At 59.4% G+C, this 25,090-nt stretch overlaps 1 protein-coding gene across 2 annotated transcripts; it reads left to right on the top strand.

Moving 5' to 3' along the window:
- The first annotated feature begins 391 nt into the window (after window positions 1-391).
- On the top strand, window positions 392-19,620 carry GDF6 (growth differentiation factor 6). 2 transcript variants are annotated; one of them, XR_007407018.1, is made up of 3 exons: window positions 443-852; window positions 16,502-18,934; window positions 19,260-19,620. XR_007407018.1 is itself a non-coding variant. In XM_035708534.2 (2 exons), the coding sequence occupies exons 1-2, from the start codon at window positions 492-494 to the stop codon at window positions 17,440-17,442; spliced, it is 1,302 nt and encodes a 433-aa protein (XP_035564427.1). In that variant the 5' UTR covers window positions 392-491; the 3' UTR covers window positions 17,443-19,620. The 2 variants fall into 2 exon arrangements, 1 of the variants encoding a protein (XP_035564427.1); XM_035708534.2 differs by having other exon boundaries at window positions 392-852; window positions 16,502-19,620.
- Window positions 19,621-25,090: the final 5,470 nt, after the last annotated feature.

The following is a 25,090-nucleotide window of genomic DNA, read 5'->3' as shown; positions in this document are numbered from 1 at the left end:
TCCCACCAACAGCAGGGGGCCGCCGCCTCCGGGGCGCCCTCCCGGAGCTCCTCCGGGCCCGCGCGGGGGCCGGCGAGGCTCTGGGGCCCTGGGGCGCCCCGGGCGGGGGGAGCCGGGCTTCGGACAGGGCGGGGGGCTCCGGCGCCGCAGATCCCCCCCGCGCTCCGCCCCGCCGAGCGCGCGCCCTCCCGCAGCCCCGAGCGCGTCCCCAGCGCACCCGCGCGCCGCGGCCCCGTCCCCGACACCTCCGGGCGCCCCGCCGGCCTCTCCTCCCGCCCTCCGCTCCCTCCCCTCCCCTCCCCTCCCCGCCCTCCCCTCCCCTCCCGGCGAGGGGCGGGAGGGGGCGTGGCGGGGCCGCAGTTGGTGTGGCTGGGACCCGGCTCCCTGCACTCGGAGTCCGCGCGGGGAGCCGGGCCCGGCCGCTGTCCAGCCGCCCCGCGCCCCGCGCCCCGCGCCCCGCGCCCCCCGCGCCCGCGCCGCCGCCTCCCGCCATGGATGCGCCCCGGGTGCTGCTGTCGGCCGTGTTCCTCGTCGGCTTCCTGTGGGATCTGCCCGGCTTCCAGCAGGCTTCCATCCCCTCGTCCTCGCCGTCCGCGCAGCCGGCCGCCGCCAAGGGGACGCGGAGCCGCAGGGACGGGAGGGCGCCTCGGGACCGGGCGCCGCGGGAGCCCCTGGAGCCGGAGCCCCCGGAGCCCCAGCCCCCCGGCGGGGCCGCGCGCGCGGTGCCGCACGACTACATGCTGTCGGTCTACAGGACCCACTCCATCGCCGAGAAGCTGGGCATCAACGCCAGCCTCTTCCAGTCCTCCGGGGCGGCCAACACCATCACCAGCTTCGTGGACAGGGGCCGAGGTAAGTGGCGAGGGAGGCGCCCCACGCCCGGCCGAGCTCCGCGGCCCCCGGCGGGAGCTGCACCCGCGGACCCCTGCCCCCGACACCTCCCCTTCCTCCCCTTAAATTGTTTTTCTCAAGCCCAGTGCGGTTCCGAATGTGGCTGCAGAGTGTTTCCAGTTTGCAAGCCTCCCTTCCTCGCTTCCTTCTTTCCCTCCTTCCCTCCTCCCTCCTTCCCTCCTTCCCTCCTTCTTTCCTTTCCTTTTCCCTCCTTCCCTCCTTCCTTCCTTCCTTCCTTCCTTCCTTCCTTCCTTCCTTCCTTCCTTCCTTCCTTCCTTCTCTTGTCTTGCAGAAAGCAGCGTGGTGGCCTCTGGTCCGGTGGCCGGTGGAGGAAGCGTGGAGGGGTGGGGGGCGGCAGGCAAATGACTGGGTCTGCAGCGGGGCCGCGGGGGGACTGACGGCACCGGCCGGGGTCTCGGGTCGTGCCTGGGTCCGAGGCCTGAGCTTCGGCGGCGGGCGGGGCGCGGGGGGCACGGGGGAGCCCGGAAAGCCGCGAGCCCCCATCGGCCCGGGGAAAGCGGCGGATGCAGGTCCCGCGGGGGGAGGAACGAGTCCGCGAAGGGCGCGTGGCGGCGCCCGGCCCAGCCGGCTGCACAGGCGCTGAGCCCGGGGCTGCGCTGATGTGGGGATCGGCAGCCGGCGGGAGCCCCGCGCGCTCGGCGGTCCTTGCTCGGAGGCGGCGGCCCGGTAGTTTAAGCTCTGCTAAGGCAGCGGCAGCAAGGGCACAGGGGCAGGGGCAGGGGCAGGAGCAGGAGCAGAGGCAGGGGCAGGGGCAGGGGCAGGGCAGGAGCAGGGGCAGAGCTGGAGCAGGGCAGGGGTAGGAGGAGCAGAGGCAGAGGCATGGGCAGGAGCAGGGGCAGGAGCAGAAACAGGGCAGGAGCAGGGGCAGGGCAGGGCAGGGGCAGGGCAGGAGCAGAAACAGGGCAGGAGCAGGGCAGGGGCATGGGCAAGGGCCGGGGCAGGAGCAGGAGCAGGAGCAGGAACAGGGCAGGAGCAGGAGCAGGAGTAGGGGCAGGGCAGGAGCAGGGGCAGGGGCAGGGGCAGGGCAGGGGCAGGGCAGGAGTAGGGGCAGGGGCAGGAATAGGGGCAGGGCAGGAGCAGGGACAGGGGCAGGGGCAGGAGCAGGGGCAGGGGCAGGAGCAGGGGCAGGGGCCGGAGCAGGGGCAGGGGCAGGGGCCCGAACAGGGGCAGGGCAGGGGCAGGAACAGGGGCAGGGCAGGAGCAGGAGCAGGGGCAGGGGCAGGGCAGGGGCAGGAGCAGGGGCAGGGTAGGAGCAGGGGCAGGGGCAGGAGCAGGGGCAGGGGCAGGAGCAGGGGCAGGGCAGGAGCAGGAGCAGAGCAGGGGCAGGGCAGGAGCAGGAGCAGAGCAGGGGCAGGGGCAGGGGCAGGAGCAGAGCAGGGGCAGGGCAGGGGCAGGAGCAGGAGCAGAGCAGGGGCAGGGCAGGGGCAGGGGCAGGAGCAGGAGCAGAGCAGGGGCAGGGCAGGGGCAGGGGCAGGAGCAGGAGCAGGGGCAGGGGCAGGGGCAGGGGCAGGGGCAGGGCAACTACAGGTAGCAGCTTGTCGGTACTTAGCCCATGCGGGCGCAGGGATATGCTCCTCCACCTTTCCCTGCCGGGAATCGCCGTCTCTCCTCTCCGAGCTTCTCCCGGGGCCCTGTCCCTGGTCCCCTCCCAGGGCGTGGGGTGCGTGGGTGGGTGCCCGCGGAAACGCCCGCGCCTGCTCCTGCCACCCGCGTTGGGCCGCGTGCTGAGCGCCTTGGGCAGGACCTCGGGCCCCCTGGTTCCCAGAAACCGAGGAGGGATCCACAGGCACCAGGACCTCGGCCCCTCAAGGGGGGAGACAATGCGGAGGAAGGAGACCGCGAGGGGAGGGAGGAAGGGGAAGGACAGGGAAAGAGGAGGAAGGGGACGCGAAGGAAGCAAGGAGGAGGTGAAGCGCTGGAGGCAGCTGCGCAGCATCCCGGCCGGGCTGAGCGGGGCGGCTGGACCCTCCGCGCCCTGGCTTCCAGGTCCGGGAAAGCGGGGCCGCAGGGGGGCGGCTGCCCGGGCTGCTCCTGCCCCCGCGGGGGTCAGCGAGGTTCACGAGCTGCTGAAAGGTGCGGGCGGCGAATTAACGCCTGCTCTTTTATGGCGGGTTTAGGGCTACGCGAGTCACCTTGGCAGGTAGCGCGCGGGTGCGGGCCCGGCCTCCGCGCATCCCGCCCGCGCTCTCGCCGTCTCCGTCCGCCCCAGTCGCGCCCCCCAGTTAGGGACGGCCCTTCGCGCCCCTGGTGGGGACCCGGGAGGCTCAGGGAGGGTCGCCGCCGGCCGCAGGTGCCCCCTCCCCACCCGCGGGCTTGGCTCGGGACCTGGGGAGCCTGCGGGCCGCTCCTGGCGTCTGCGGAAGCCCGGGGCTCGCAGGCCGGCCTGGGGGGCTCGGGGCGCCGCAGGGAGGACGGGCCGGGGGTCCACGGGGCCCGCAGCTGGGAGGGCGCCTGGGCGCCGCCGGGTTCCCAAGGCCGTTGGTGGACGGGGAGGCCGCGCGGCTCGGGGTGAAGGAGCGCAGCCCAGGGCGGGAGGGGCGCGGAGGGGCTGTAGCGGGCCGCAGCGCCAGCCTGATGAAGGGAAAGCCTCACTTTCCCTCTCACTGATTTTGATTTGATGTGTCACCGGCGGTGACCTCGGGCTGGACCTTCCGGGGCTTGCTTAGCATCGGGCCCCTGATTGGAGTGTTTCAACTCAGCGATCTAATTGAGGGTCATGTCATAACACATCAACGGTGTCTAGTCTCCCGTGATGGAGGGGACCCGCCAGCCGCGCATCCCCGGCTCCCGGAGAGGACTTCCGCGCCTCTCACGTGGGGACTCTGGGCCGCCGAGCCCTCCTCTCCTCCTCCCCTCTCCATCCTTCCCCTCCCCCTCTGCATCCCTTCCTCCTCTCCATCCCTCCTTTCCCCCTCTCCATCCCTCCCTTCCCCCTCTCCATCCCTCCCTTCCCCTTCTCCATCCCTCTCCTCCCCCTCTCCATCCCTTCCTCTTCTCCATCCCTCCCCTCCCCTCTCCATCCCGCCCCCTCTCCATCCCTCCCCCTCTCCATCCCTCCTCCACCCCTCCCCTCCCCCTCCCCACCCGGTGGATGGCGGGGGAGGCGGGAGCCGCGGCCCGCCCACAGCTGGGCCGGGCCCGGGGACTTGGCGCCTCGCCTCGGGATGTTTAAATCGCCGTCGAGGGCGGTGGGCTGGGCCTGGCGGAGCAGGGGACCCTCAGGGGGAGGAGTCCCAAAGTCCTGGAGCTCCTGACTCACGCACAGTATTTGTAAATAGCCTTCCTCACCCGGGAGCCCCGGAACCTCAAAAGTTAGCCCTCAGGCTGGCGATTAAGAGTGGGTGAGCTGGGATAAAAATCCATCCGAAATGAACCCGGGGAGCGCTTTGGGTCTTTAAAGAGAGCCCGTTCCACCCTTGCCACCTTCTCCCCCTAACACACACCCAATAAGGAGACCTTATTGCTAGGTTTCTTTCTTTTTTTTTTAATGTTCCTCCTTTCAATTTGCTCCCCAAACATCTAGAGGTGATAATCAACAAATACTGAGCACTTACCGCGTACCAAGTACTGTGCTAAAATCTGTTACCTGAATTATTTCATTTAATTCTGACAACAACCCGTGGGGAAAGTGCTTATAATCACTGTTTTTACAGGTGAATTAAGGAAGACAAAGAGGTTAAGCGAGTGGCCTAAGGTCACCCAGAGGAATGAAGCAGGTAGCCAATTCTAGATCCCCCATGCTTAACTGTGGCACTATGTGGCTTGGGTAAGGGGTGAGGAGGTTTCTAAAGGATCATGGCAGGAAGCCGGCGTCAAAAAAAAAAAAAAAAAAAAAAAAAAGGGCAAAGTTACCACTCAGTCTAATATTCTTCTGTGATTTCTTAAGCCCGAGCTTGGAGTTGGAGCGGAACTTGGGATGTGAGAGTGTGAATCAGTGCTGGGCTTTGCTTCCTCTTTGTACTCTCTGTCAAGGCACAAGCCATGCTACCCCTCATCTTCAAAAAGTCCTCCTTATCGGGTTTTCAGCACGACTTTGGATCCACAAAGATGGAAAGTGTGTGAGTGTGTGTGTGTGTGTGTGTGTGTGTGTCTGTGTCTGTGTTGGTGCTGTTATAGGATCAGAGTGGATCAGGTTGGCTATAAAGAAATTACAGTTAGCACATGATAGAACCATTAAAAGCCACTAGTACCGGAGCCCTAGGGCCCCCACCCTGGGGCCTGGGAAAGGCAGATAATTGGAACTTCTCTGAACTGAACAAGGCTGAGAGAGAGGGGGGAAGAGAAGAGAGAGACAAACCTCGGATTTTCCGTTTATGTACTGAGAAGTGCCACTTAATTCCAGCAAGAGGAACCCCTCCCCGCCTTGGTTTTGGAGGAAACCAAGATGAGTCCAGCAATACTGCGGTGAGTTCGGTATCCAGATGATTTGGAAATAACAAGATTCCTACAAAAATTCTTTTTTTTTTCCTTCTGGTTATTGATGTCGTTACAATAGGCTTCTCAGAAAGGAGGCAGTCAGAACAGATAAAAACCAAGAAAACGAGATCGGGACATCCTTGAGGAACTCGACACCCTAGAAATGAATCGCTGGAAAGTTTTGCCGCTGATTGTCGGCTTCTTGGTTTACCTTCTGGGCCGTGATTATCCAGGGGCCGGGCAGGACCTTGTGGGGATAGCCGGGCTGCAGGGAGGGCATTCGAAGGGCTGCAGAGTTTCCTCGCCATCGGGGGTCGGCTGGTACAGCACATTTATGCAAAACAGCGAGTTTCTGGGTGGACCTGGGCCGCAGAGTGGCATAATCGGCGCAGCAGCGCTTTTGCCCCGACCCTGTTGTCGTTGGCAAACGGAAAAATGAAATATAAGCAGGGAAGTATTTTAATGGGGACGGAGGGAATTCACAACTGTTAATTATTTGGTGACCTTGTATTCGATTTGTTTGAGTCCCTTATAAAAACACTAATGCAGACCAGACGGCCAAGTGAGGAAGCCGGCAGAAGGTTCCAATCTAGGCTTTATTTCCCCGGAAAGAGGGAGCAGCCTTGGAAGAGGATTGCGTGTGAGGGCGCGCCCGCGTGAGCTCCGGCGTGGGGTCTGCAGCGCTGTCCGGGTTCGGGATCTTCCGCAGGGCGGACTGGAAGGGCCTGGAAAAAGGCCTGGGGTGAGGGAAGGAAGCCTGAAAGCTTGTTCTTCTCTGCTGGTTGGAATGATTAAAACATTCTAGAGGCCGCAAACCACAGAGGCCTTGGCCGTTGGCTTGCTGTGAAGTATCAGTCGCTGTCACCGCGTCCCCAAGGCCCAGGGGCTGCCCTGCGAGACCCTTCCCAGGGCCGCCTGAGCAAGCAGGCTGAGCACCTAGTGCCTCGTGCAGCCAGAGTGCAGGGGGCCAGCAGTCAGGGCGAGCTTCCTCTGCAGGGGCGGCTGCTCGCAGGACGACTCGGAAGGCTTCCCGGCGCGGGGGGCGCGGGGGGCGGGGGGGCGCGGGGGGCGCTTGGGCTCCGGGAGCTGCTGGTGGGGGAGGGGATCCAAGCGCGCTCAAACAGCCTGGTCCTTTCTCCACATTAAAAAAAAAAAAACACCACCCCAAACCCCTAAGCCCGAGTCCCCTCTTGCGCACAACCAAGGACGACCGGCAACCTGCGAGTTTGCGCGCCCCGGGACCGCGGGGACCCCGTGCGCACCGCGCGCGCCGCAGGAGGCGCCTAAGGCTCCCCGCGCCCTCGGGGCCCGCGCGTCCTGGGAGCGGGAGCGATGCCTGCGGCGGGGGGCAGGAGAAGGGGGGGCGACGTGGGAGAGCGAGGACCGGACCGAGGGCAGTGGAGGCCTGGGCGCCTTCACAGGGGGGCGGTACCGAGAGGCGGTGGTTCCGTCCGCCGTCGGGTGTGGGACAGCCCGGGCCGCGGTGCGCTCTGGACCCGGGACGCGCCCGGTTCGCGGGAACGGGGGCCTCCGCGTCCTTTGGTTGCCCGGCACCGGCCCCTCCCCGCAGGCCCCTCCCCGCCCTCCCCCTGCCTCTCTTAAAGCCCGGGCTGTTTATTTTTAAGCTCAATGGCGGTTAAGTGGTGTCTTCTGTTTACAGGAGTTAAATAGGTCGTCGTCGGCCTAATGGGTTCCAGGGTTGCTGCTCGGTGCCTTCCAGGACAGTCCATTAGCGCTGCTGGGGGCCCGGGTCGGGGGCGCGCGGCCGGCGGGGGGGGGGCGGGGCGCGGGGGCACGGGGGGGGGGGGCGCTAAGTTAGGGAGCCGGCGGGGGCGGGGGCGGGGGGCGTGCAGGAGGGGCGCGGGGTGGGGGTGCTAACTTAGGGAGCCGGCTGGGGCGGGGGCGGGGGCTGGGGGCGTGCAGGAGGGGCGCGGGGTGGGGGTGCTAACTTAGGGAGCCGGCTGGGGCGGGGGGGGGGGCGTGCAGGAGGGGTGCGGGGGGTGCTAACTTAGGGAGCCGGTTGGGGCTGGGACTGGGGCTGGGGGCGTGCAGGAGGGGCGCGGGGTGGGGGTGCTAACCTAGGGAGCCGGCTGGGGCTGGGGCTGGGGGCGTGCAGGAGGGGCACGGGGGTGGGGGTGCTAACCTAGGGAGCCGGCTGGGGCTGGGGCTGGGGGCGTGCAGGAGGGGCACGGGGGTGGGGGTGCTAACTTAGGGAGCCGGCTGGGGCGGGGGCGGGGGCTGGGGGCGTGCAGGAGGGGCGCGGGGTGGGGGTGCTAACTTAGGGAGCCGGCTGGGGCGGGGGGGGGGGCGTGCAGGAGGGGTGCGGGGGGTGCTAACTTAGGGAGCCGGTTGGGGCTGGGACTGGGGCTGGGGGCGTGCAGGAGGGGCGCGGGGTGGGGGTGCTAACCTAGGGAGCCGGCTGGGGCTGGGGCTGGGGGCGTGCAGGAGGGGCACGGGGGTGGGGGTGCTAACCTAGGGAGCCGGCTGGGGCTGGGGCTGGGGCTGGGGCTGGGGCTGGGGCTGGGACGGGAGCGGGGTCGCGCGGGGTCGGAACCCAAGGCCGGTGGACGGTGGGTCGGCAGCGCCAGCGCGGCTGCCCCTTCTCTGCGGCGTCCGCCCCGAGGGCAGCCCGGGGTGAGCGGGGCCAGGCCCCACCGGCCCTTCCTCAAAGCTGAACCCCGCCGAACCCCGAGCCCCCGCAGGACCCCCGGCTGAAGCCCTCTCCTGAGCGCCTGTCCCCGGCGGGGCGGAGGCACCACTTAAGACGGGAACCCTTTCTGCTTTTGAGCCCCAAGTCCTCCGGCCACAGGCCCCGTCGTGCCCCCCACCCCGCCCGCAGGTTCTCCGCCGCCCTTCACCCCCCTGCAGCCCGCGCCCGTGGGCCCGGTGGGCTCCCAGCGACGCCCCGGCCAGGCCAGCGGTGCAGCGAGGGCGGCCCGTGCGCACCCCAGGCCTGGGCCCTGCGCGCAGTGACCTTCGGAGGACATGGGGCGGACGGGGGGGGGCGGGGGGGGGACGGGGGGGGGGGAGGTGCTGTGCGGCAGCGCTGCGGCTTCCTGGGATCTCATCCGCAGGGATGTCAAATTAAGATCTTGGAAGCCCAGGGGGAGACTGCCCTGAAGACACCCGGTGGGCTGCTCTTGATCTCAGGCTCCTGATCTGCTCTCGGGGTTGGCGCCTCTTGGACCCCACTTTACAAAGGGATCCATTTCATTGTAGAGAAACACAAGAGTCTCCTGGGAGTCCTGCTGGGGTGGAGGTGCCCAGGGCCCAGGGGAGAGGGCTGGCCGCGCTTTCCTGACAGACCGGGCCTCGCACTGCTGAGGCTCAGGCCGTGCGGGGCTTCCGAAAGTGAGTTCAGGCAGGTGGCATCTGGGGTTCACCTTCCCACCCCTCCCACCCTCCCTCGTTTGCCTCTGGCTGGGCCAGAGCTTGGTGTGCAAACGCTGGGATTTCTCTGTGGGATCCGGGCCAGCCACCAGCACACGGAGACATCCGCCAGGCTCGGAAGAGAGACCACAAACACCTCCCCAGATTCTGTGGAGGACCGGCTCGGGCCTCTCGGACCCTTGAAAGGCAGCAGGAAGCTGAGCAATGCAGGGTCCGGCATTGGAGAGAGCACGGGGAAGCCGGGAGCTCTAGAGAGACACTGGGCAGGGGAGCGTGTGGCAAGGACGCACAGCCAGCAGCCGCACACTGGGCGACTTGCTCTGGGTCTGGGCGCTGCACTCAGCCTGAGGGGCCCATCTCCTTGCCAAATATACCTGGCCCTTTGCCACGTCACCCTCACCCCCACCCCAGACTGGCTCTGTGGACAGACTGTGCCCCCAAGAGGGCTCCACGGCGGGAGGTGCGGAGTAGGGCAAGGAGACTAACCCCCAGGCCTCTCAGGGCTGCCTCTGCCCAGCCAGGGAGCCAAATGGATTAGTATATGAGCTAGCGCTGGCCTCGAGCCCCGCGGAAGAGAGAACCTGCCAGGAGGGACCTATCCTTGACGAGGTTCTGGCTACAGGCTGGTGTTCATGTGGGAGCAGTGAGAGACCTCAGCGGTGGATGACATATGACATAGGGGAACCGGGAAGGATCAGTGGGACAGTGGGAAGCCCACATACCCCTGGGCCTCGGCCTTCCCTGGACCCCAGATGAAGAGGAACTGGGAGTCCTCGCTCCTTTCTTTAACCCCTCAGCCAGTACCTTTCCTTTGCTGGCTTCTGGAGACCCTCCAGGAATAACTGGACTGCATCTCCTCAGAGGAGGCCAAGAGGAGACAGGTGCATCCTCTGCCTCCTTGGATGTGGGGGTTACAGTAACGTCGCCGCACTCATCAGGTGCCTCTGTGCCAGGCGCAACGGCCCGGGGTGCCTGGACTCCCACCTTTCCAGTGACTCTGCAACGTGGGGGACGGTTCTCCCGTTTTACAGATGAGGCATGTGAGGCTGGGAGGGGTGATGTGACCGAGAGTTTCCGGGGTCACCCAGCCAGTGAGCCGCAGGTCGGAATTCAGATCCACGTCTCTTAGACTCTAGATTCCTGTGCTGATTCCACGTTGTCAGCAGTAACCCATATTTGCACAGGTCTTCAGACAAACGTCTTTCCTACTCTGCCTCTCACTTGCTACCCCTCCCCCAGTGACTCTGAGCTGGTGTGATCCTCATTTTGTAGATGGGAGAATTGTTTCCCTGTGGGTTCTCTTTCAAAATTGAGCATCCCTTGAGTTCTGCTGTCTGGGAAGTGATTTGCCTCTAGGAGACCAGACACTGACTCCCTGCCCCACGCACGGGCTGCGCGGAAGACAGGAGCCTTCTCTGGCTTTTCACCAGAGCTCAGGGCCTAGGCCGGCCAGGGTGGTGGCACAGGTGCTGGGGCCAGACCGCCACGCCTGCCTCTGAGCGTCTTGGGCCGGGCGCTATCTAGCAACCTGTATTTTGAGTTTTCTGGTCCACAACGGGAGCATAGCAGTGATATCTTTTTCTTCTCTATACTTAGTTTTGAGGTTTAAATGAGTTATGGGAGTTTAGATCACGCACAGCAAATGGCACTCGCTGCACCAGTGTCTGCCAGTACGGTTTTTATTCTGGCTGGTGAAGCCAGAGCTCCCTGGAGACGGGGAGCCGTGAGGCTTGCCTCCTGGATCCGCCCCGCAGAGGATGCTTAGTGAGCGCAGCAGCCTGCAGCGGAGGCAGCGGCTGGCCTCGGGGCAAGAACACGAGGGGATGCTCAGGTTATCACTGTGTCTCCGGAGAGAGTAATTGTTGGGGAGCAAATTACTCAGAGCCCTTCACCCCAGGAGAGAGGGTTGGTGGCTCCTTTTTTACGCGTCCTGAACACCTGACTCTATGTCCAGCCTCGGGGCGGTGCTGAAGCTCAGTGACTCCAAATCGAGCCGTGAAACCCCTGCGTTGAGGTCTTCTTCCTTCTAGTAAGGGGGAAAAAAGATCCTGGGGGAACCCGATTGGCCTGGAGTTGATGGCATCGGTGATGAATGTGTGTCGCGTGTCCTCTGCACCACCGCAAGTCAGAGCCTTGGAAGAGGGCGTGACCGCAGGGGGGGGGGGCGGGAACTAAGCCCTTCAGATCAGGTCCTTCGCTAGTCCCAGATGGTGGGAGGTGAAGGTAGCTCGCAGAGCCCCAGGTGCCCCAGCTGTAAACCGGTGTGACGGTGGAAGGTGCCGATTCAGGGACCTGGCCCATCAAAGCCCTGCCCGGGTTTGGCACTCAGGTGTGCTCAGGTGCGCCCAGGTGCACCCAGGTGTGTCCAGGTGCGCTCAGGTGCGCCCGGAAGCGGCCAGTGCGTCTGTGGGCTCAAAAATGGGGGTGAGGTGGGGGAGGGGTGTAACTGCAGAGACGTCTGGGGGTTTCTTTGCACAGGTGGGCAACAGCCCGGTGGCTCCTGTCCCCGCTCCGAGGGAAGCGGGCAAGCCCACCGGGGTCTGGGCCCTCTGAGCCGCCCTGGCCGCGGGATCGCCTTCAGAGGACGCAGGGCAGGGGTGGGCGTCAGCAAGAATCCAGAGGATGGGACCCCGAAGCGCAGGGACGAGCTCTCTGGGGGAGGAGGCATCACGGGGACACTTCCCGCATCGCGCGGGGACACCTCCGGCGGCGGCCAGTGACAGAAAATCCTGCCAGGGCTCTCAAGAGGGACCTCAAGCAGTGCACAGATCTGGGGGAAAATGCAGGGCGGGCCCTTCTTGCCCCAAACCAAATTGTTGGCGGGTTTTTGGAAACCCTGGACGGGTGGCCCAGAGGAGCTGGTCCCAGAGCCCTGGGGGCCCTGGAGGCACATCTCCCACCGCAGCTGCACGTCCCTGGCTGCGGCGCCCTCCTGGGGCTCAGGTTCTGGGGTGTCGGGGCCTGGGGTCTGGTGCGCTGAGCATCCTTGCCTTTCCCACCTGCTGTTTGAGTCTTAGCTTCCTCCAGCCAGGGCTGAGGCTGCCCCCACACTGCAGACTGTGCCTTTCTAGGACAGTTTTCTCATTTAAAAAGGGTGTTATGGTCCCTGCCTTGCAGGTAGTTCTTCTGTGTCCTCATTTGTTTCCTTTTAAAGTTGTTTATGGAATTCCCCACTGGACATGCGTGTTTGAGGTGTCCTCACCTCAGCGTTTGACCGGCTTGCCCTTAATTCAAAAAAGGCTGACCTATTTATTATAGAGACTTTCCTTCAAATACACGGATGGTTTGTTCCTTCCTTTGTCTCTTCTCCCCTTCCTCCCTCCATGCAGCCACCTGGGAACATGGGTAAGTGCAAGTCCAGCGATTGTAACTGGAAAGGTTTGTGTGTCTCAGACCCACAAACACTGAGTTCGCCGGGCTTGAGCCAAGGTCTGTGCAAATTCAAAGCAAAATATAAAGCTCCCATGATTTATTACTGATTGATTTCGATTTAAAGGCCTAAAGCTTAGGATGCACTTCTGAGTTGTAAAAAAGTGCCACAAACAGAATGAAAGGTGCTTGTTTTTGGTGAGGGGGATGGGAGAGAGCGTCATTTGATGATATCAGCCCTCACTTAGGCAGGCCTTCCCGGGAGAGGAGGCTTGTGGGAGGGCGTGTGAAGGGCTGGCTTCCTACCCACAGGCGTTTGGGCCGTGGCAGCAGGGCCGGCTCCGAGATGCCAGTCTGCAGCCCGAGTGTCTTCAGGGTCACAGGGGACGGCGGTGTGTGCACTCCCCGGGTCGGATGCCTCCTCTGGGCTATTTCTGTGATGCATGGCTCCAGAGCAGGTCCGGGCAGGTGGGGAATGTGGTCTGTAGGAGAGCCGCCCAGAGTAGCCACCTTCTTGGACCCTCTGTTAAGGGGTTAGAGGTTCTGGAGACCCAGTGAGAGGACATGTGGCTGAAAGAGTAAAAAAAAAGAAAATGTGGGGGTGGCTGTTGAGGTGGGGGAGCAAAAAGGAGCTAGACTTGGCTCTGGTGAGTACCACCTTAGACCCTGCCCTGGGTGCTGTGCTTTGGAGGACCCGGTTTTGCTCCACCCCCAGTGGTGCCCATCCACAGGGTGGGGAATCTGAAGAGCCAAGGGGACCTGCTCATCTACACGAGTGGTTCTTAAAGTGGGATCCCAGACCAGCAGAATCAACGTGACCTGGGAACTGAAGACAAATGCAAATTCTGGCCTCCACAACAACCCCTGGGGCTTGGGAGAATTTCCATTTCTAACAAGTATGATGCTGGTGGTGCAGACTTCGGAACCCCTACAGGTTTAGTGGCCCAGAGAGCCCCTGCTCTACTGAGGTACCCACACCGTAGAGCTCTTGCCCCCATAGTCCAGAGCCCCCTTCCAGGGCCCGGGCAGCTGCTTCATTGGGTCTGTCCTCCTGGGAGTGTGTCCACACCACTGACACATGCCTGGGAAGCTTGGCCCTGTGAGCAGGGGTGTCCACAGTCATGCGGGTGAAGCCACTCAAACTGGATCGGAGCTGGTGCAGGAAGAGAAGGGAGCAGGTTGCGGTCTGAGTCCTCCCTTGAGCCCCGCAAAGATAGAGCTGGTGCTCTCGCTAGAGAGAGCGGCAGAAAGCCCAGGGCTGCTGGAGCAGTAGAGCCCCCTTTACAGACGCTTTCCTCTGTTTTGACCGTTCTTGAGGACTGGAGAAATGTGACTCAGCGGTGGAGACTAGCTGTCCTTAGCCCACACTTAAAAAGAGAGAGAGAGAGAGAGAGAGAGAGAGAGAGAGAAAAGATTTCTCTCCATGTCTCATGAGAGAGAAATCATTAGCCTCTACATCTCCCATCTACACCCTCCAGCCAGTGACCAAGTGTCTCAAGAGTCATGTAAGCAGAGGTGGCAGCGATGTCCCTAGGGAGTCCATGTCTCAATCCCAGCAAGCCCTGCAAATACAGTTTGGACGGGACCCCCCACCCCTTATGCCCCAGCCATTCCCGGTTGGTTGCTCCCGAGCTCTGGTGCCCGCGCTCTAATGGAGAGACACGGGGCAGCGGGGCTCAGGGGCTAAATGCTCCCACTCTGGAGTTAGGGGGCCTTGAGTTTGGATCTTGGCTCTACCACTTATTAGCTGCCAGACGTTGGTCGTTAACTTAGTTTCTGCAAACCTTGGCTCTCCCACCTGTAAAATGGGAGCCACAGCAGTATGTGCCTTGCAGGACTGGTCTGTGCTTGTGGATAAAGTCAGGATGAAAGAGACAGAGACGTCAGCCCTCACGACGTGTAGCTGGTGCAGCGAATGCCTTCGGTTTGTCCCTCTCATCACATCCTCAGTTTGGAGAGAGAGAAATATGAGAGGCCAGAAAGCGAAGCCTCAGGCACTAGGTCCAGAGATCTGGGTGGTGGCTGAGGGTTGTCAGACGCAGGTTTCTTTAAAGGAGGAGAAGAAAGTGTGCTGAGTTCCCACTGATTTTAATGTGACCCTGGTCGGTTTGAAGGTCTTGGCTTCCATAAATCAACCGCCTCCAGCAGCTTTTCCCTCTTCACCTCTCTAACCCTTCCCACAGCTCCGTCTCAGGTTGGGACATGTGCCTTAGAGGGAGGTAGCCGGCCCTGCCGTCGGCCCAGAGTGGGGTCTGGGTGTGGCTGAGGCTCCAGGTCCCGAGCCCTGGGGCTGCATCTGGACGCGCAGGGAGGGTCCGACCCGGGGACCCAGTGACACTTTTACTATTGAAATCGAACCAAACTTTACTAGCTTCTGGGGAAAGCTTGGGGGGCTTTGGGGATTTTTGTATTTGCTGGGTTGTAAATATTTTATGAGAAGGCAGCCCAGGAAAATCTGCTTAGCTTTCCGCCTTGCATATTGAAGTGGGGTTGGCTTCATGCACAAATGCGTCAAAAAAGAAGTCAAGTTTCGCCTTGGTCCCAAAGAATTCCTCTTGGATTTTAAAAGCCTGTTATTTTATTTCCCCGCAACACCTCCCCCATCACATGCCCTAAATTTCTTTTTTCTTATTTGTGACTGAAAAACTCATCTTCACGATTAGTTCCAAAGCAAGAAGATTTCAAGTTGGGTGAGCGGGTGGAGGGGGGAAGGTCACTGTGTGTGTTTGGTTGAGGTTTTCTCCTAACTGATGTGTTCCTCATCGGCTGCAGGATCTTCTCAATGGATGGATGCCTGGTGTGTGTGTGTTCATTTGCTGCCCCCCACCCCCCCCCCAATTTCTGAAAGCTTCATTGCTCTTTTGTTTGTTGTTAAAATGGTTGGTGACTTTGAAAAAGCCAGCGAGCGAGCCTTCACACAGCAGATCTTCATTCTGTCCTCTCTGTGCGGGGCCTAAATCCTTCAGCAGAGTGTCTAATGGGCGGACACTTGGACACCCCAGAGCGGTGGTCTAGGAGGGCTGCATCTTCAAATCCTCTCCGACCTTGAAAACCAAGAGCACAACAAAACTAGCGAAAACCCAGTGCCTGGGCTCTGTCCTCAGATATTTCTGCAAGTGGCTAAGGCCAGCCCTGGCCCGAGTAGATGGTTTTAAGGGGCCCCCAGAGTGAGAATAGCTTATGGAGCAGCAGCTGGACCCCCGCCCTGGACGCGACAGGGCCGGGGCCACGGTGGCTGCGTGGGCGCGGGGAGCCCCTCCGCCGGGGCCGTGCTGGTGGCCCAGGGAGGCTACTTGAGGTCAGGGTGGTCGCAGAGGGCCCCCCGGAGGAGGTGACATCCCAACCGGGGCGCGCGTGTGAGCGGAGCCTGCAGCCAAGGGCGGTCGGGGAAGCGCGCCGGGCTCAGGGCCACAAAGGGCACATTAGCGGTGACGCGGGCTCCTGGGGGAAGACCCGGGGGGGGCCGCGCCCCTGCCCAGGCAGCCTCCGACTTCCTACCGGGAGCCCCGCCGCAGGGGAGGGGGCCGCGGGGTGCCCCCAGCTGCGCACGTCTGGGCGGGGGAGGGGTCGCTGGGGGGAGAGCCCAGCAGGACCCCCGCCCCCGGGCTGCCCGCCCCCTCCCGCCCCCTCGCTCCCCAGGGCGGGGCGGCCTCGGTGCACCCTCCAGCAGAACCCCGCCCCCTCCCCCTGCTCCAGGCGGCCTCGATGCACTCCCCAGCAGGACCTGCCCCCCAACCCCGCTCCTTCCCCCCCTGCTCCAGGGTGGCCTCGAATTATCCCCAGCAGGACCCTGGGGCGGGGGGGAGCCCATCTCCGCTCCCTCTCCCCGCTCCCTCCTCCCCTGCTCCAGGGCAGCCTTGATGCACCCCCAGCAGAAGTCCCCTCCTGCTCCCCCCACCCCCGCCCCCCTGCTCCTGGGGCGGCCTCCATGAACCCGCAGCAGGACCCCCCTGTCCCCCCGCCGCCCTCTGCTCCCGGGGCGGTCGCGATGCACCCCCAGCAGGACTCCCCGCCCTCCCCCCCCCCCCCGCGGCCTCAGTGCACTCCCCCCTGCCCCGGGACGGCCTCCATGCACCCCCAGCAGGACACCCCCATCCCCCTCCCTCCTCCGGGCCATCTCAGTGCACCTTCCAGCAGGACTCCCGCCTGCCCCCTCCCCCGCCCCCTGCCCTTGGGGCTGTCTCGATTTACCCTACAGCAGGACCTCCCCCCCCCCCCCCCCGCCCGCCCCCTGCTCCCGGACTCCCCGCCCACCCCCGGGCGGCCTCGGTGCACCCCCGTCCCCGCCCCCTGCACCCCGGGGCGGCCTCGGTGCACCCCCGTTCCCCCCCCCCCCCCCCCCCCCGGGCGGCCGCGCATCCCCGGCTCGCGTCCCCGCGGGGCGAGGCTGACTGCGGCCCTTGTGTCTCGGCAGACGCCGCCGCGCGCGCCCCGCTGCGGAGGCAGGAGTACGTGTTCGACGTGTCGGCGCTGCCGGAGCGCGAGGAGCTGGTGGGCGCCGAGCTGAGGCTGTTCCGCCGCGCGCCGCCCCCGCCCCGGGGCCCGCCGCGGCCGCTGCGCCTGCAGCTGTCGCCCTGCCTGTCGCCGCGGCTGCTGGGCGCGCGGACCCTGTCCCCGCAGGGGCCGCCGCGGGCCGGCTGGGAGGTGTTCGACGTGCGGCCCGGCCTGCGCCCGCCGCCGCGGGGCCCGCTGTGCCTGGAGCTGCGCGCCGCCTGGGCCGGGGCGGGGGCGGGGGCGGGGGCCGGGGCCGGGGCGGGGGCCGGGGCCGGGGCCGGGGCGCGGGGGCCGGGGCCGGGGCCGGACCTGCGGAGCCTGGGCTTCGGCCGGGGGGCGCGGCGGCCGCAGGAGCGCGCGCTGCTCGTCGTGTTCTCGCGCTCGCGGCGCCGCAGCCTGTTGGCCGAGGCGCGGGGGCGGCCGGGCGGGGGGCGGGCGCCTGCCCCGGGGACCCCGCTGGCCGCGCCCTGGCCGCCCCCGCCCGGCCGCCGGCGGCGCACGGCCCTCGCCAGCCGGCACGGCAAGCGGCACGGCAAGAAGTCGAGGCTGCGCTGCGGCAAGAAGCCCCTGCACGTGAACTTCAAGGAGCTGGGCTGGGACGACTGGATCATCGCGCCGCTGGAGTACGAGGCCTTCCACTGCGAGGGCGTGTGCGACTTCCCGCTGCGCTCGCACCTGGAGCCCACCAACCACGCCATCATCCAGACGCTCATGAACTCCATGGACCCCGGCTCCACGCCGCCCAGCTGCTGCGTGCCCACCAGGCTCACCCCCATCAGCATCCTGTACATCGACGCGGGCAACAACGTGGTCTACAAGCAGTACGAGGACATGGTGGTGGAGTCCTGCGGCTGCAGGTAGCGGCGACGCCCGGGCGCAGCGTGGGGAGCGGACGCACCGACGGACGGACGGACGGACGGACGGACGCGGGGATGGGCGGCGGGGGGGGGGGGGGAGGCCCAGCGCGCCCCCCTCCGGGGCCCTCCCACCTGCCGGCCCAGAGGGAGATGCGGACTTTCACACCTTGCCTGGCCACGCTGGAAGAAAACGAGCCCGAGGAGGATTGCCTTAGGGTTTTTTTCCCTCCCCCTTATTGCTGTGGCCTTGGATTTTCTTGTGCGCCTCGCTCGCTCTCGCAGGTTTTGATAGGAGGTGCGGGGCGGAGAGACGCCTACCTGGCTCTCCACCGCCCCCACGGACTGGAGAATGTGTAGCTCAAGAAGAGAAACAGTGTGGGATGAAGGATCACCCCCCTCCACCCCCACCAGCACCCCCTCCACCCCCACCTCCACCAGCACGTCCTGGTGTGATTGCTTCCTGCCCCAGTGAAGAAGGTGGGGGGGTCTTCTCTGGCCCTCACAGGGCCTGTGCCTTGCAAGCTCCCAAACCCAGAGTGTCCACCTAGAGGAACTGGCCCCAGCCCTAGGGAACCAGGGAAGGCCCTGCCCGTAGGGGACCTTGCTCGGATCCCGGCCTCTCCCACTGCGGGGATGGCAGCCCACATCTCACTCAAGGAGGCTCAGGTCGCTGCCTTTACTGTTGCTCTTTCTGGTAGGGGAAAGGGGAACTGGAATGGATGGAATGACAAGAATGAGTCCAAATGGAACCCCCTGAAGGATAATGAGAAACCACAAGGCCTGCCTCCAACGGGCTGACACTGAGGGGTGTTAACCAGGCTGGAGGTAACCCAGGAAAAGCCCTTTTGCGGTGTCTGTTTCTAATTGATCTCTTTGAACAGAACTTGTCAAAATTCAGACATCCCCTTTTAAAGGGAAGGTGATCTTCCAGCTAAACAGAAAGTCAGCAGGGCTGGGAAGCCGTGTAACTAAGGTAAGAGGTGCAGAGGACGGGGAACGGGCCAGGAAGCAGAGGGTGAAGTCAGGAGGAGAGACGCTGGGCCCCTCGGAAGGAAGGAAGGACAGATGGACAGACAGACAGGGAGACAGGGCAGGCCAGAAGCAGGGAAGAGAAGGACGAAAGGGGACTCAGCTCCCTGTGCCCAGAGATTTCTTTAGAATCTGTGTTCCCTCCTCTCTCTGGAACATTCCTGAAAGATTACCAGCCAGCAATAGCCCAGGGCTCCCCCAAAAGAATTGTTTCAGATTGTAATTACCAGTTAGGCAATGTTTTTAAAACTTAGTAATGAGAAACTGTGAAAAGAGCAAAGTGTTACATTGAGCTTGGGGTGGGGGACGGGGGAGGGACAGTGAGGAAGGAGGCAGGGGTGGAATTATTCGTCTTTCAGAAGGAAGCCGGAGAGAGCAGCGCCACGCCATCTAGATACCCATTCCCAGGCTGTCAGACACAGGACCTTTCCCCAGCCTGCACCAGTATTATCTTGCAGACATTGCCCGTAAGCAGGCCCTTTGCAGAGTTAGTTTCCTTCTCAGCTTTGACCATGAAATGGTTTAAACAAGGGAACCAACCATTAAAAAAAAAAAAAGTCTTTGTTTTTCCTAAGTGGTTTTGCTCTCTCTCAATCTAAACCTGTTGCTGGTTTGGTACAGAGAACTACAAACTGTCCAAGAAAGGGTGAGAATGATAAGAAATGCTAATATAAAATGCTAAGTAAAAAAGAGAAAAAAAAAAAGACTTGGCCAGGAGAAATAATTTAAAATGCACATTTGCTTTGGATGCACTGTTGTTCTGTTAAGGCTGTATATATTTGTTTATTTAAGGTGACTGAAAGTGCAAAGAGGAAGTGGACAGCATGCAATTCATCTTAATGTACAAACGTTATATGCACTCAAATGTTATAATTTCTAATATTTTTAAAGTTTATATTCGAGTTGTACAAAGTTAAGCATTAATCAGATATTTCATTCTTTCATAATGTTATCATTTTCTTAAATATTATTACAAAATTTTAAGTCTGTCTAATGGAGAGTTTTTTTTAAACTGTCTACCTCACTATAATACAAGTATTTACAACACTAAAGTTACCAGAGGTCGATTTTATATTCAAACATTTTTTTTTTTACAATACACTTTTCCTGGATGATACTCAATCTAATACTGTATTATTAAACTCATTTCCCCCCTTAACAACTCGGCCTGGTTTATGTGGATCTGTTTAGAAAAATCCTTTTCTCGAGGAATTACTGTCTATGGTGTTTTGGTCCAGTATGGGACGGGACGTCCGCAAGGGCACTGATTACTTAGATGTGCATCACTTAGAGCATTGCACTTTTTCTTCCTAACTCTTCCACGAGTCTTCATGAAATTTTCACTCCCCGGAATAAAGCCAAATCCTTGTCAACCGGTAGAGCAGCGTTCATAAGCCGTAACTCGTTCCAGCATATCAAGACCCCAAATAAGAGTTGGATTATTTCCGGGCGCCTTGGATGTTGAAGAGAAGCTGTCAGTCACTTGAGGCAACCGAGGCGCCAGGGACTGCCGTCCACGTGGATGGCACGGGCCCGCGGAAGAGAGGCGCTGTGTCTCTGACCGTGGGCTCCCGCAGATGAGGCTGCGCTCGCCGTCCACGCCCGAGCCCTCCCGCGTGGCAGGTACCGGATGCACATGCGTTATCTCATTTAAACTCCGCGGAAACTCCGCAAGACGGGGGCAGTATTTTATGCCCACTTCACAGGTGAGGAAACTGAGGTGCGGAGAGTTTAGGTGACCCGTGGCTGGTCGTGGCCAGGGCATGGCCCCTCGGCCTTTGACCTGGTTCTCCCAGACTCCAGAGCCAGAGGCCTTAGCCCTCTACAGTCTGCGCCCACATCACCCGCCTGCTCTCCGACTGGTGCCTAAATGCCCGCGTGGGGCATTGGCCGTGGCTCACAACCACGGGGGTCGCCCAGCTGTCCCGGGGCCACCAGCACTGACGGGGGTGGAGTGTGTGAAGTGCGTGCACCTGCTGGGATGTGGGAGCGACATGCGCTGCTCAGGGCGTCCTCAGCATAGGCTTGGCCCCTGGAAACCCATAGCCTAGGTCGCTGCTGGGCCTCTGTAGAGTCTCTGCAGTTTTCTGGAACTGCCTGGGTGTGGTTTCTGGAACTGCCTGGGTGTGGTTTTGTGAGGTTTGGTTCTAGAAATAATGGTCAATAATGGTTGTAAGTGGCCTGTGTGGGACCGAGAAACATTTTCCCATGGAAACAATGTGGGTTTGAGTTTCCAGGTCACTTTGCATAAGTTTTATTTACCCAAATGGAACTTTTTAATAAAGCAATTTTGACTTCTGGGTCTTGGGAACAGATAATCACCTGGGAAAGAAAAAAGGAGGCTCTTGCTCCTTTTTTCCTGGGAAGAGGCAGTTTTTGAAACCGTTGAGGATTCTTTGCATTTTTCCATCACCCTGTCTATATCTCTCACCCAATTCCCCGACCTCCCAACTGCCCCAGGGACTCCCAGCCCTACACTGTTACATATGTCCCCACTCCAGAGAGCTCCCTTTTCTGCATAAACATTTCCAGCCCCAAAGTTATTTTGCCCTCTTGCCTCCATCGGAAAGTTTACTCCTTCGCTCAGGCGGTAGAAGCAGCGCCATCTGATTGAATCACGTGAAGGTGTAAATATCTCCTCGCCCCTAACCTTGGAGACATCTGCATTTAAAGAAAAGAATCTTGGTTAACTCAGATTTCTTATGAGTGATGTGAAAGACGGTAGAGAAGAGTCTGGAAAGTTCGGGAAGTTGGATGTGATCCAGGCACTAATGATACAGGGTGATTGGACAGCCTTGCTGATGTGGACTTGCTGAGGTCCCCTGGGGTCTAGTTTGAAGAGACTGTCCCTAGCTCACTTGTTTTACAAATCAATATCCCACGTATTAAAACAAAACGTTAAATAACTTTGCTGCTTTTTCTGAAGCTCTTGAGTTTACTGGGTGTAGGCCCCATAGAGAGTTTGTGGCCCTTGATTTTGCTCCTTGCTTGTGTTCTCAGCATCCAAACTGATATCCAACCCACGGCACATGCTCAATAAATATGCAGAATGGATAAGTTTATGAATCCTATTTTGCTTGTTAATCTGATAATTTTAACAAGCGCTTTGAAGGGAGCCTTAGATTTATGTCTCTTCATCTCAGGTTGAATGGATCAACGTCCCTTAATCAATTCCAGTTATAAACCTAGTTAACAAACTTCCTTTGAATATTGTACACTGCTTTTATCAATTTAATATATTCAGTTTGCTTTTAAAGCCCTTCACATTTCTCTAACAGGAAAAACCTTCCTATGTACTTAAAGCACTCCCATCTAAAGCCAGTGAACTTCTTAAGATGATGACTTTTAATTTCTAGTAAGCATTTCAACACTGTTTATGTCATCCATTTATCCTTATTTTTTTAAAAAATATTTTATTTATTTATTTGAGAGAGAGAGAGAGAGAGCATGAGCCATGGTGGAGAGGGAGAAGCAGGCTCCCCACCGAGCAGGGAGCCCCATGTGGGGCTGGATCCCAGGACCCCGGGATCATGACCTGAGCAGAAGGCAGACGCTTGATGGATGGAGCCACCGGCGCGCCCCTGTTTATGTCATTTGGCTTAACATCGAGAATCTAAAATTAATTACCGAATTACACATTTAAATTGATTTCCGAAGGCTAGCCTGTTAGGCACCTTAATAAACAGCAGCGTTTATTTTTTTTTAATATTTTATTTATTTATTCATGATAGAGAGAGAGAGGCAGAGACCCAGGCAGAGGGAGAAGCAGGCTCCATTCTGGGAGCCCGATGCAGGACTCGATCCTGGGACTGGAGGATCGCGCCCTGGACCAAAGGCAGGCGCCTAACCGCTGAGCCACCCAGGGATCCCAACAGCAGCGTTTAAAGCTTGCAAATGTTTTACATACCAAATATATACAGATTGTCTCGATGACTAAAAAATCACTATTTTTGAACTTAGCACAACCGTGCTAATGATTCAGATTCAATTTACTTCATCTTTGTACTGTATCCCAAAATTTCCTTGGGTCAAAGACAGTAACCCACTGCTGAAAACTATAGTGTCACAAGCAAAATGGGGAGACGCCTTCGGCAGCCTGTGACTGCAAACCTACCACCGGCTCCAGCGAGAAAGGAGACGCGTGCCCCCCGGGACGCTGACCGCATGCCAAGCCCCCAACTCTCACCGTGCTCACAACGTGAACCCCAACGCCTATATGTTATGAGTCAGGGTTCTCTTGGTTTCGAGATAGGTTATTAACTATTTTTTCCTCCTGATTTTAGCGCATTGAATTCCACATTCCTCATTAAGATCATAGCTAGCTTTCTTCACCGATTAACTGGATTTCACGTTTATTTAATGATCTTAGGACACACGTTGGTTTTCACCTTTCGCTTTAAAATTACTTCACTAAAATAAAAGAAATAAAAATAAAAAATAAATTAAAATAAATAAAATAAAATAAAATAAAATAAAATCACTTCAGTGCCAGGGCGCCCGGGCGGCTCAGTCAGTTAAGCGTGTAGCACTTGGTTTCAGCTCCGGTCATGACCTCAGGGTTGTGAGATCGAGCCCAGAGCTGGGCTCCAGGCTCAGCCCGGAGTCTGCTTGGGATTCTCTCTCTGCCTCTTCCTCTACCTCTCTCCCTGCTCATGCTCTCTCTCTCTCTCTAAAATAAAATAAAATCTTAAAAAAATAAAATTACTCTACTGCCACTTTACTGACTTGTTCTGCCCTTACAGAACTCTTCCACAACCTCCTCCAACTTTATTCTCAAGCCCTGGTAATCAGAATTCTGCATTTCCCCCCGTAATCCTCCCTGGTGGAAGAGCTCCGACTCTTCCGGACATTGAGATGCTGTCTGCTGGGAGCCGCACGGCCCTTGGTCCTGGTCTGGCTCCGTGGTCCCGGTCGTTATTAGACTGTGTCCATGGAAACACAGTGCCTATGCTTAGGAGGTCACAGGAGCAATATCATCGCGACTATGATCCTGGGAGGCAGTCTGTACGAAAACTCCAGGTAGCATCACTCTGCTTTACAGATGAGGCAGCCGAGGCTTAGGCAGTGTCAGCCACTCGCTGAGAGCGGCCCGCACACAGCCTGGCGGTGCCCGGAGCCCAGCCTCACCTTCTCCCTCTGGGGCAGGAGTAGCTCCTAGAAGCCGGCGCGGCTGCCAGGCAGTGTTCGAGGCTCCAGGGGACTCCCCGCGTTGGGCGAGAGGCAAAGGGACATCCAAAATTGAGTTCCAGGGCTGCTCTCTTTACCCAAACTCTGCATTTTTATAGCTGGTTCTTTTCCTTTCCAACCCACAAATTCCCTGAAAGCTTAATCCACCTTTTCCCATAACTGTTGAGGAAGTAGGGAGATTAGGATTTAGCTCTGACGGGCGGGGTAACGGCGACAGCCAGGAGTTCTCTACCGTCCGGGTAGTCACGATTACAGAGGACGCAGTGCCTACCTTTCCAGGAAGTCCAAACTTCTTAGGAACAAATGTGTTTGATTTAAAGAGTTTAATAAATATTTGTTAGGTATTAGGGTCATCTCTGGCGAAAGGCAGGCCTCACCACATGTGACCGAGAGTGATCACGTGAGTAGAAAGTAGAACCTCTTTGTTTTTGAAAATTCATATTTCCAAGTGATTATTCTTTTACTTCTTTTTTTAAAAAAATTTTTATTTATTTATTCATGAGAGACACAGAGAGAGAGAGGCAGAGACACAGGCAGAGGGAGAAGCAGGCTCCATGCAGGGAGCCCGACGTGGGACTCGATCCCAGGACCCAGGATCACGCCCTGGGCCGAAGGCAGGCACCAAAATGCTGAGCCACCCGGGCGTCCCTATACTTTTACTTGTATGGGGAGACCTTAATCACGATGATTCAGTAGCAGGAATGTGATACTAGTTAGTATACTGTTTTTTTTTTTTTTAAAAAAAACCTTCAAAACAGCTAGGAAACCAATAGTATGTGTCCAGGGAATTTTAAAACAAGTTTAACAGGATTATTTACTCTTGACCTAGGGCAATGACCAAATGGGATTACATCTGTGATTCGATTTGGCCCTCCGCAACTCCAGGTTTGGTTGCCCTTCTGGAGCAGAGACAATCTGTGTCTTTGTCCAGAAGACCTGAGGATTTTCTTGTGAATGCCAGCTGACTGACACCAACCAGTTGTGCCCTAAACTTTTCTTTTTTAAAAAAATTCTTTTTTTAAAAAATTTATTTATTTATTTATTTATTTATTTATTTATTTATTTATGATAGAGAGAGAGAGAGGCAGAGACACAGGAGGAGGGAGAAGCAGGCTCCATGCACCGGGAGTCTGACGTGGGACTCGATCCCGGGACTCCAGGATCATGCCCTGGGCCAAAGGCAGGTGCTAAACCGCTGAGCCACCCAGGGATCCCCTCTTTTTCAAAAAAATTCTTGATTTGATCTCGACTTTGGATTTTTCTAAGTTCTTAGGAAATGATGGACTCAAATTTGCTGGAAGAAAGGAGCCATTGGCCTCCCAAATGTCTTCACTCCTTTCCTTTGAAACTAATATAGTCATTTCCACAGGGGAATATTTACTTAGGTCGAGCTAGCCTTAAAAGTCTTGGAGTTTCGGGTTTAATTTTGAGACTTA

The sequence above is a fragment of the Canis lupus genome, chromosome 29 (genome assembly GCF_003254725.2).
Source record: "Canis lupus dingo isolate Sandy chromosome 29, ASM325472v2, whole genome shotgun sequence".
In the NCBI taxonomy this organism is placed as follows: Eukaryota; Metazoa; Chordata; class Mammalia; order Carnivora; family Canidae; genus Canis; species Canis lupus.
The sequence above is the reverse complement of the archived record's forward strand: the minus strand, read 5'-3'. Positions and strand labels throughout refer to the sequence as shown.

Excerpts from the sequence above, each read along its gene's own strand:
- GDF6 (XM_035708534.2), top strand. The coding sequence starts at position 492 with ATGGATGCGCCCCGGGTGCTGCTGTCGGCCGTGTTCCTCGTCGGCTTC. Across the intron at positions 853-16,501 it reads CTTCGTGGACAGGGGCCGAG|ACGCCGCCGCGCGCGCCCCG; the intron begins GTAAGTGGCGAG and ends GTGTCTCGGCAG.